The 12,151-nt window shown below is 39.5% G+C and overlaps 1 protein-coding gene across 1 annotated transcript in view; it reads right to left on the bottom strand.

Annotated features, from left to right (window-relative positions):
- The window catches only part of RXFP2 (relaxin family peptide receptor 2), a 65,827-nt gene that overhangs the window by 40,601 nt on the left and 13,075 nt on the right, over positions 1 to 12,151 (bottom strand). Inside the window, exons 2-5 of the mRNA XM_059903406.1 lie at positions 8,087 to 8,257; positions 5,660 to 5,737; positions 2,088 to 2,193; positions 1,204 to 1,275 (exon numbers count right to left, since the gene is read on the bottom strand). Of these exons, the coding sequence (XP_059759389.1) occupies positions 1,204 to 1,275; positions 2,088 to 2,193; positions 5,660 to 5,737; positions 8,087 to 8,257 (427 nt within the window). The remainder of the gene's footprint in view (positions 1 to 1,203; positions 1,276 to 2,087; positions 2,194 to 5,659; positions 5,738 to 8,086; positions 8,258 to 12,151) is intronic.

Genomic DNA, 12,151 nt, shown 5'->3' with positions numbered 1-12,151 from the left:
AACTTTCTCTTCTATTCTGAATGTTAAAGGGCAAAATTGTAAGATGATGGTACTACCTAGGGACCTTACAACATTGTCTTGCTAATTTTCTAATCTAGTCTAATGATCATCTTCACAAGCACAGAAACTTGACCTCTCCATTATCCCAGAGTGACTCAGGCTCAGAGGGACTGACACATAGTAACCAAACTCTGAAGAGGTTGAATATTTAATTGCTTTATTTATTTATTTATCTATCTATCTCTCTACCTATCTATCTATTTATTTATTGGCCACGTCATGCAGCACGTGGGATTTCAGTTCCCCGACCAGGGATCGAACCCATGCCCCCTGCAGTGGAAGTGTGGAGCCCTAACCACTGGACTGCCAGGGAATTCCCTAATCGCTTTATTTAAATAGGATGTATTCCATTCCACTAATTGGAATGTTATTATTCCCCATCCAAGGTAACCTCCCAAATACTTTAGTATGAATAATTTAGGAAGTTAATGTAGTCATCATAAGGTTGATTGATGAGCAGGGAATCAAAGCAAAGAGATTCTCCATCTTGATATGAACAGTGTCACAATAAAGTTCATGGGAGTTACGGTGGAGATGCACAATCCATCCCTGCCCCCCAACAGAGACTATCTCTAGGGATTGTATCTCTCAGATCCTGGTTTTCTTTTTTTGATGATGCTGGAAGCATCCTGACACTTTGTTTCTCATGGCTGACCGTGTCCTATTTATTATTTTCTCTCCTCAGATATGCTAATATCACCAATTTCACCAAGATCGTGTTTTTGCTCTTTTTGTCCTGGGAGACAGCCCATATCCTATCATTATATGTTTTAAACGATGGTTCTTGTCTATGTTAACACTCTTCCAGGTTAAAAAGTGCATCTAGTGCCTCTGAATCTGCAATGTCATTTTCCAAATGATCTGGAGTAAAACCGTGGAACTATGTATTTTCTTACTGAGATGCTTAATCCAGTTTAACTCTCTACGGAAAGTTTAAGTAAAACCAGTTGTTATTTTAAATTATGAAATGGAAAGAAAGCATACTTTTCAATGCTTTATTGTCTAATCTTAATTCCATTTAGAAAAATAACTTTAATGATAAAGGTAATCAACCTTATATTTCATTTTACTCTTAGATTAAAAACATCTTAAACAAAACATCCCACAGATTTTCCCATAAAAACACTATTAATAGCTACTTACATCTTTTTAAGTTCTGTGTATTTGATGAAAACTTTATCTGAAAGACTGTGAATACTGTTTTTCTTAAGAGACCTAAAATAACATGGAAAGAAAACGTTATCATGGATTTTATGACCAACCAAACTCTTCCCTAGAAGCTGCATGCCTGAGAATATTTGAAGATGCTCCATACCACTTCACACACATTTGAAAATGCCCATAATAAATAAAAACTTTCATGTGAGAATGAAAAGTCCATAAAGCAAAATTAAAGCAGTTTGCAAATATTTGACAAGGTTAGCCAGTTCGTACAATATAATAGACTGGAACATCTATGGTGATTTAACTTTTTCTTCTCTAGATAATTTAACAAAACACAACAAAAATCCTAACCAACTCATGCATGCCCAAATTATGATATGTCTGCAGGCAAATTCCTGAGGCTCTCAAAACTTCTATGCAGAGTTCAGAAAAACTTGCACAGTTATGTCACAGCTAGCTTTGTGGATCTTTTACACCTTAAAGTCTTGGACAAATTACCACTACTTAAAATGAGATAGAGTGAGTGAGTACCTTTCCTTTTTTTTCAAATTTTTATTTTTACTTGTATAGTACTGGCATATTAGTAATAATACATGAATTGGAAAGTAATTGAAAATAACTCCAGGCCACAGACGTTTGTGAGCTAAACGATAACCTGGCTAATCTAACATACAGTGTTTTGAAACATTTTTTCCCTGGAGAAGAAGCGTGCAGAGTTCTCTGATGGCTGGTGGTTTTAAAGGGACTTTCTATGATTTTGCTAATATATAAGTAGCATAAAACAGAACAAAGAGAGTTTAGATTAGACTACATGGTTTTCATGTGACTTTAGGAGCAAATATCAAGATTTGAATTTTACTCACAGTAATGTCACATTGCTGGAAACAGTTGGCACAGACTTCAAGCCAGCATTTATACATTCCAACTCAGTTTCTTTGCAGTCACAGCGTTGTGGGTACTGATTTAAAACTAGGGGGCAAAAAGTGTAACGATTCAATAGGAAAAAAAAACCTCTTTAATTATGACTTTATTTCTAGTAACTGGCATTGTTCTTTTTCCATTGAATGTATAACATTCACATCTTGTTAAATGAACTTATTCTGGCCCATAATAAAAGCAAACAAGAATTTTCTCCCAGTCAAATATAGACTTGGGACTTCCCTGGTGGCGCAGTGGTTAACAATCCGCCTGCCAATGCAGGGGACACAGGTTCGAGCCCTGGTCTGGGAAGATCCCACATGCCACGTAGCAACTAAGCCCGTGCACCACAACTACTGAGCCTGCTCTCTAGAGCCCACGAGCCACAACTAGTGAGCCTGCGTGCTGCACCTACTGAAGCCCGCGTGCCTAGAGCCTGTGCTCCGCAACAAGAGAAGCCACCGCGATGAGAAGCCCGTGCACCGCCAACAGAGTAGCCCCCGCTCACCACAACTAGAGAAAGCCCGTGCACAGCAGTGAAGACCCAACGCAGCCAAAAATAAATAAATAAAGTATGAAAAACAAAACCAAAAACAAATATAGACTCATGTGGTATTCATCTCAGTTCTAGCTTTCAGTGGTCATTTCAGAGGCATTTAACAAGGGATTAGAAAGAAACCACAAAGATGTTTAAATAGCATAAAAGCATATGGTGAACAAGATTAAGTTCTTCTCAATGAAAAACATGAGTATGATTGAGTAAATCTTTAATGGGTATAACTGAGTCAGTTCCATTTAATTGAATGGCACAAAGAAGTTGCTCAGTAAATGCTTGTTGGTTAAAATTAAACTCAATTATTTTCCCCCTTTCAAACTTCTCTTAGAGCTTCGACAAGAGTGAGATGCAGGCTGGGCACTGGCCACCACTGTGCCTTAGCGAAATCAACCAACCCAGACACTCTATCATTCCGGCTCTTAGCTTTTCATCACTATGAAGTTAACGTGGTAGGTAAAAGTTGTAGAGAAACTGTAAAGCAGAAAAAGACCAAAGATCCATCTATCTGAAGCATTCCGAAGGAAGAAAAACACTTTAGGATTTACTTTGAAGGAACTCACATAATTATTAATACAATGGCATATTACCATAATTAGTAAGATTTATCATAATATATTAATAATATATAAACATTATCACATAATTCTTTTATTTACATATTATGTAGTTATTAATTATGTTAATTGTTAAAATAATGGCATATGAGAAATCTATGGAGAAACCAGGCCAAGTTGGTCCGCAGAACAATGACTCTGTGTGTGTGTGTGTGTGTGTGAGAGAGCGAGTGAGAGAGAGAGAGAGAGAGAGAGAGAGAGAGAGAGAGAGGGTTGGGGGATGATATTAATGGAGCATTTGATGTTGCCTCTGATCCTGTGGGTATTTTTTTTGAAGGAGCTAAAAAAAGTGAGAGTTATTTTCAAATGTTTATATTTATTATTTATTTAAATCTGATTATAAGTTCTTTCTAATTGCTCTGCTTCTTTTAGATCATTTTTATTCAAACCTCATTTTTAAAATCAATTTCACCAAATTTTAGTAAATCCAACAAACTTTTATTGAGTACCTCCCTAATCCAAAAGATGCATTCTAGTGTATAAGTGTTTAGAAAATATTCTGTGGTGTTCGTAGGCTTATGCTAATCATCTCAACTTCCTAAAGATAACTCCAGATTGTTTACTTCAATGTTTAATTGACATTGAAAATAGCGGTTACATTATTAGATTGAAAGCCTAGGATTGGAAGCTCTTATTTACCAATAAGAGAATTTCATGTACTCCAAGGTGAGCCAGTTGACTAAACCAGAAATGTGAGTGGAACTCCCTCATCTGCAGGTCAGTTAAACCCCAACCTCTGGATTCTTCTTCTGAAGTGCCTCTTGAAGCTCTCCTACCTCACTCTTCCAAGAGGTATTTTCTGGGCTCAGGTTCTTAGTATTAGCCTGGAGCATTGCAAGAAACATAATGTCCAGCGTCTCTTTCACCAAGCTTTCTCCTCAACCTCGGCAAAGTTGACATCGGGGTCGGACCAGGACCATTCCCTGGCGTGAGGAGCTGACCTGTGCACTGTAGAAGGCTCAGCAGCGTCCTAGGCCTCCGCCCGCTGGATGCCAGCAGTCACCCACCCCTCTCCAGCTGTGACAACCCAGAATGTCTCCCGACATTGCCAAATGCTCTCCAGGGGCAGAACGGTCTCAGGCTGAGAACACCGTTCTAACCCATTCTTTAAAATTCTGGTAGAAGAATCATTTTCACATACACTTCTTATCACTTCATCTTCCTCTTCACTAAATGGAAATAAGCTCACAACTTTGGTGGTTGCCCCTTGTATACAGCAGTGATCTCCACCATGGCATGTGTACAAGATGACCCATTGTGGTTCCAGAAGAGAATGTTAGAATTTTCAGTTATATTTATTTTTAATCCTTTTAGTTTACTCTTTTCAATTTCTAATTTTATGTATGATATATTTGTGTATAATAAAGTATATAATAAGTGGCAATTATAACCTGGTATTATAAAGTGCATAATATACTGTAGGGTAGTATTTAATATATGGACTTTATATACATATATTATGTATCCATACTAATGTATGCTTGTAATTGTATATACACGTACATAATTATATCTATGTATATACATATTATATGTCATATAATAATAGATTAACATATAATATAATCTGTGTATATAGAGAGATATAATTCTATCTCTGGGATAGAGGCCAAACTCCAGAGAGTGCACCCAAAACCCTCTGTGCGCTGGCTCCACCCTTCTGGGTCCAGCTCCTGCTCCTCCACCTCGTGTACTAGAACGAATGTGAAGCAGGCTCTGACTGACCCCACTGTTTTGCTGATCAAACTCCCCTGCTCATCCTGTCACCTCTTCCCCTTCCCTCCATCCAAGGACTTCCAAGTCCATCTCAATGTCACCTTGTCTGTGGATTTTTCCCCATCCCTGGCACAGCCATCATTTCTCCCAAAGGGCTTCCACATTCCCTTGTGCAAGCGTCCTTCCTTCAGTTTCGCACAAATATTGTATCATTCCTGCTTCTATAAGGGTCTGTCTTTCCTGCAACAGTGTGAGGTATTTGAGGACCTCAGTCATCCTTGCACTCTCAGTGCCTAACATAGGTCCTGGAAAGTAGTTGGTGCTTAATATCTTTATTAAAGAAAGTAACCAAAGGGAGTAAGATCTTTATTATTTGTCACAAGTATTCAGTACCTATGTATTCTTGCACTCACAGGCTAATACATAGAATGAGCATGAATGGAGCATGTTGTTTTCTTCTTTCCATCTTTTCAGTCCCAAGAACAGATAATAGACCAGTTGACCACTGAAATACACTGAACTGAAATTGAAATTCTTAAGGGAATTTATCACACTACCCATATAAATCCATGCCCCATAAATAATGTTGCTCGCAAAGCTGAGGCTGAGTCTTCAGACCAATACTACTTACAGCACTCCTGTGTTAATGCCACATGATTAGCATCTCCATGGACTGTGCCAAACAGAGTCGCCCATCCACTAGTGTCTCCTGTGAAACACACGGCGATGAACATGTGTCAGTTATTCTAGAAATAAAATATCAAATTACAAAACAAAAGTATAAAAATTTGATCATGAAATCAATTTTAAAAATTTGTTTAAGTAATAGAAAGATAACAAGGGAGAAAAAGGTAGGCAAACATCTGGAGTCTTGTCTTTTTCTGCAATTACAAATAGTTTAAATGTGTGTATCATAAAATAGATGATTATTTTCCATACATGTGTCTATCTTGAAAAATATCACCTGTCTCTAATGCTGACATTTTAAATGTTTGATCTTAATTTTGAGGTCCTCAGAAGAAAATATAATCTGAATTTTATTTTGTCATATGCACACGTGTATGTAGATACATACTTGATATATGTAATGAGTTCTGACAAAGTTTATGTCACCTGACCTTTTTAATAAGGAAAAAACCAAGTTCCTTTTAATAAAGTCTGTCTAGTCCTGATGAGAAAAATATTTTCTCAACTTGTCAGATGATACAATCTGCTTATTTGCCAAGTTTTCCGTTTTTTGAAATAAAATTGTATTCTTTTAAAAAAGAAGGCTTGATTTTTGAAGCATCATTACTTTAGCATAAGCTATTAAAGTGGCAAAACACACAATATGATGTATGACACTGAAGTTCATACAAATAGAAAAGTAAATTTAAATAACTGCCCGCAGGTCCCTTTGATCTCTGAAGATTTTAGTTTATTTTTATTTCTTGCTGATAACCTCAGTGGTTTTTAAAATTATTCTATTTGATGCCTTTACATGAATTATTTAATTTGCGTTCCTAACACCCTCATGAGGTAGATAACATGCATGGTCTAAGATTTCCACTGAAGAGGAAAGGCCAAGAATTTGAGTGACTTGCCATTGGCATCCAGAGAGCTGCCCCATCACGAGCACTGATTGTACTCTACTGTTCTAGGATCTGGTGACACCAAAACAAATAAGAACTCTCCTCAAGGAGTTTATGTCTAGTGAGAGAAGTACAGTGTAAAGACAAGGCAGTCCTTAGTACGGTCGCCCGGGTATACCCAGGGTGCTATGGCAACAGAGAGAAAGGGTGCTTGTCCTAGACCTGGGGTAGAGCTTCAGGGTGGGGAGGCATGGCTGGGAAAGCCAAGCTTCTCAGGGGAGGAGGGGACACCTAAACTGCACCCTACAGGCTGAGTAGGAGTGATTCACAGGTGGTGAAGGCAGCGGTGCTGGGAGCATGCATGAGTTCCCAGGGGCAGGAGAGCAGATTCCAGAGATGCACACTGGCACTCCTGGACTTTGCTGTCGCCTCTGATTGCTAGCTGGGCAGTGCCAAGGAGTGGCAGTTCTGTGTGGTATAAAACACACAGGATTCATTCAGATTCAGGAGACCTGGGTTCTAGTGTATACTCTGTGACTAACTAGACATGTCAACCTCTCCTGGCTTCAGTTTCTTCGAGAGAAAAATACACGGGTTAGATTAGATGACATGTACAGTCCTGATATACAGACCTAAAATGGCCTATAAGACCTTTCGTGATCTGACCCCTGTTACCTCTTTACCCTCTTTATCCTTGCTCACTCCGCCCAAGCCAATCAGACTTTTCCTTCCCACAAACACATTGTCTTGTTTCATTCAGCCTCAGGGCCTTTGCATTTGCTGTTTCCTTTTCATGGTTTCTTTCTTCTTTTCATTTCATTCTCAATTCAAATGTCATCATCTCAGAGAGGGTTTTTCTGGCTATATCTTTAAAGTAGCCTTTCCCCCAACTCACTTTCTATCCCATTATCCTGTTCTATATACTTCATGGCACTTATCACTCTCTGAAATTATTTAATTTGTTTATGTACAAGTTTACTGTCCTCCTTCTTCACATGGTCCCTGTGAACCACATAAGGGCAAGACACTTGTCTCCCTTGAGCCTGCTGCGTCCTGGTGACTTGGAGAGCACACAATGGGCACTGGATATGGGTCTACTGAATAACTTAATTCTCTAGGCAGGCCCATTTGCACTTTAAGGATATTCCTTCAGCTGAGCCAAATTACCAAGCCATAGGGAAGTGGTCACAGTAAGCCATTTAAAATTAAAACATGGGTATCCAAGTAGAACTTTAAATAATTTTATTTTTTCATCAAATACAACTTTTTCTAATACTGTATTTCTGATTTAAGCAACCTCTATATATGAAAATTCTGGTAATTATCACAAATCCATTGGGGAGCAATTAGTTGTGTCACAACAGGATTCCCTATAGAATACCAAATCCCCTTTTCCCCTTTTTCATCACCATTAGCATTCAATCCACCCCCAGTTTTGGGAGGTTCACAAGGGGTGGTGTCCGTATGGAGCCGAGCCCAGGACTCACCACAGTTCTCCTCGTCAGCTCCGTTCCCGCAGTCGTCCACGCCGTCACAGTGAAACGCACGGGGTAAGCACTGGGTCAGGTTCCCACAGGGAAAATATCCTTTTGGGCACAAAGGAGTGATTGTACTTCCTTCGGTCAGTGCAAAATCTATGTGAAAGAGGGGATAGAAGTCTTACGTAATGGGAAGAAATTGTTAATATGGCCAAACTCTTTTTGTGTTATCCCATTTAATTTTCACAAAACACTATGAGTTGAGTTTGTCTGGCGTTATTCTTAGTGTACAGTTTCTCTGAAAAATGTTCATAATATTTAAAATAATATTTAATGTTCATAACATTTAAAATAATCACAATCATACCAAACACCAGTTACACCAAGAGTGGAATCAAGGCTCACTTTGAATTTGCTTCAGGAAGGCAACGGTAAACAAAACCAAATCAATTGTCCTACTTTTGTATGAAATTAAAGACCTGTTCACTCCTGGAAACAAAAAGGTAAAACCATGAGCTAACAGGACCAAATAGGTGGATTTATTTACTTATTAATCGTTTATAAGGAGGATTTGAGGTGACATAATGAAAATACACATGCAAAAGGAGAGTTTAAGTGTGCATGGCAGTGAAATCCAGAACCGCACTGGAAAAAGGAGAGATAATACTGAGTAATAACATCTAACACTCATTGGGCTTACTGTGTGCCAGGTAGTTTGCACAGTGGTTAATCTCAGTTATTCTTTCAACAAGTCTATGTGTGGGTGATAGTATCCTTCCTATTTCAGGGTTAGGGAAGTTGAATGCAAAATCACACAGGTAGATTTGAATCATCCCTCTGACCCCAGAGGCCCATTTTTAACCATCTTGCTCGGGGGAATCAGGAACCCGCATTTCAAGGAGCATAAGTCCTCTATGAGGATGAATTAAAAATAGTCTTCTTGTGCTGGGAAAGTAAGAGAAAATGAATGAGAGTTGAGCAACTGCTGGGTTGAATGAGAAAGCACAGAAAGGAAAGAGAATTAACATTTACAAAGTTACTGTATCTGTGGATAGGATGACCAAAGAAATTCCAGAATTTTAGATGCAAGAGACACTCTTTTAATTTTGAAAGAGTACTTTCCAGAAAATAAAGAGATGTGGGTGTTTTTGTAAATACTCTAGTAAAAATTTGGAAGTCATGTATTTTTTTAAAAAAAAGGGAGTATGGGTTGGACAGAAATAGGTGAGGGAGATTAAGAGGTACAAACTTCCAGCTGCAAAATAAATGAGTCAAGGGTATAAAATGTGAGTGGGGGGGGGGGAAGGAGTGCAAGATGAAACTTCACAGAAACAGATTTAAGGAGAGTGTAGACTCAGGCAGAGAGTAGTGTAGTAGTCTACTCAGTATAGACTCATCATGACTAATAGAAGGGAACGAGGGCTGTTGGCAAAGTTTTCCTAACCGCACCACTGAAGGTGGCATCATGGCCAGGAATTTTCTTGGGTTGGGGGTTACGGGGCTTTTTAATACTGCAGAGGACCAGAGAATCAACCTTCGAGGAGCATCTTCTACTGCGTGCTGGGTGTTTCCTAATTATTTCACTTACTCCTAACAGCAACTTTGTGTTGTTGGTGTTATTATCCCCACGTAAAGATGAGGAATGAAGGCTGAGAATATGAAGGCACTTCTACTCTGGTTCTTGGGAAAACACCCTGGCGAGGTCTGGGCCCTCCAAGCAAATGCTGCCTTGCACTGAGGTGTTCTCCCACCAGACGGATCACCAGGCTCTCCTAAAGTCGGTGAAGGCTGCTGGCCTTCCTTGTTTAACGAATCATGCCGTTTGTAAAAGGGCAGGGGTTTGCTACAGGCACTAAAGCTATGTCTGAGTTACGGTGCATGCCAAGCTTTTAGTGATATTGTTAGAGAGGATGAGTAGGTTATTTGATTTTTTGAGCTTTAGTCCTTTGGTCATGATGACCCTGAAGATCCAGCAAACACATAAAAGCGCAGCATCTGGCCCTCTCCTGGGGACAGCCAGATGAAGCAGTGTCCGTTCTCCCATGAAAGCTGCTGCTGCATCCACTAGGCCTTCCCTGAGTGGCGAGTGTGGCCCTCGGATTCTTTTCTACCCACTGGATTTTTGTTTTTACAAAAGCAAGAACTATTTTCTCTGCTTCTGCTGCAGGGGTCGATGAATGATTTACTATGAGCAATTGGGCGTAAGACCAGTCAGGTCTGACTATTTTAGGAAAACTCTCTGCTGTGTGGCTCTGGGGTTTGGCTTGTTAAGCCTGTTCACACAGGGAGAGTCATGCTGAGTCATAGACTGTAAACTCTCTTAACTTCCTATAAAGATTTCTACAGAGGGCAGGTTTACAAAAACTAGCTGTCCTCCTGTGTTTGGAACATGAATAAGGGTCAGTATTCCTTAGTGTAGCAGCTTTAGAATTGTTTAAAATAGTAACTCACAGTTAGAAGTAAATTTGGTATCACATCACAGTCTGGTATACAAACTCACACACACATACACACACACAGAAAGCAAAATTTCTTGAAATATTACTTACCTTTTACTACAGCGGATGAACTCTGATCATTGCTATTCTATCTTATTCAGTTGAAAAGGCATCACAAGTCACTAAGTTGATCTCACGGGCCACTAATGGCATGGGACCCGCTATTTTAAAATATTCATTAGTAATGAAGTCCTCTGGAGACCATCAGACCCAGATTGTAACTCTCTCTGCCACTCCCAAGCTGTGTGACTTCGAGCAAGCTGCTTAACCTCTTTAAACTTTAGTTTTCTCATATTTAAAATAGGGGTAATGATAATATCCCAGGAACCAGACAAGTTAGTGCTTGTGAAGTGCTGAAGAGTGCCTGGCCCACGGTAGACCCTTGGTTAATGTTGGCATACAGGCAATTTCAATGCAAAGTGAAAAAATAGGACTTTAATGGAAGGTTGCTGTGCCTTAGCATTGCATGATCTTTTTATATGACTTCTATGAAAAGAAATAATAGGACTATAATAAAGTTTCTCCAACTTCTTCATGTTATTCAATTTTAAAAGCCATGTTGGGGCTTCCCTGGTGGCGCAGTGGTTGAGAGTCTGCCTGCCAATGCAGGGGACACGGGTTCGAGCCCTGGTCTGGGAAGATCCCACATGCCGCGGAGCAACTGGGCCCGTGAGCCACAGTTTCTGAGCCTGCGCGTCTGGAGCCTGTGCTCCGCAACAGGAGAGGCCGCGATGGTGAGAGGCCCGTGCACCGCGATGAGGAGTGGCCCCCACTTGCCGCAGCTGGAGAAAGCCCTCGCGCAGAAACGAAGACCCAACACAGCCATAAATAATAACTAAATAACTAAATAAATAAACCCAAACAAAAAAGTTAAAAAAAAAAAATTAAAAGCCATGTGACATATATGGTTTCTATTTTAAGTAGCCTCAAATCTCTTTTGAAAGCTGAAGAGGGGTTGTAAATGATTAAGCAACAAAAATGTCCTTACAACTTCCTAATAATATTTTTTATTGATCTAGAAGAGGTGGTTACTCATTTGATTAAAGACAATTTTGAAACAGAAAACTGAGGCTGTGTAAGACACTTTGAAGGTGGCATATTGTCTTCCATTATAGGGTCTTATCATGAAGATAACCTTGAGTTCTCTGAGGGCTGGACTCAACTAAATGTGCATCCTCACAGATGCAGACTCATTGCGAGGGAGACAAACAGTCAAGTGTCACAGACAAGAAGGATCAAGATGATTTCCTTTTCCCTGGGGAAAAAATGGGTTTCACCTAGCAAGTACGGGTGAAGGAAGCGGAGGAGAAAGACTGCCCATGTACAAACAGCACCTACCAACTGTATCTCTCAAAATTCTCCATTTTCACCCCAGAATGGAATATTCCTGAAAACAACTCAAGGTATAAATTTTATGTGGAAGGAAAATAAATAAATAAAATCTATTCCCTACCTACCCCTTGCCTTCTGTATCCTAAATCCCAGTTGTCTAACCTAGTGCCTTGTACTTACTTGGTACTCAATAAAATTTTTTTAATGAACAAATGAATTAATGGGTCATTTAGGAATAAAAGAA

Source organism: Balaenoptera ricei, chromosome 18, assembly GCF_028023285.1.
Source record: "Balaenoptera ricei isolate mBalRic1 chromosome 18, mBalRic1.hap2, whole genome shotgun sequence".
Classification (NCBI taxonomy): Eukaryota; Metazoa; Chordata; class Mammalia; order Artiodactyla; family Balaenopteridae; genus Balaenoptera; species Balaenoptera ricei.
The sequence above is the reverse complement of the archived record's forward strand: the minus strand, read 5'-3'. Positions and strand labels throughout refer to the sequence as shown.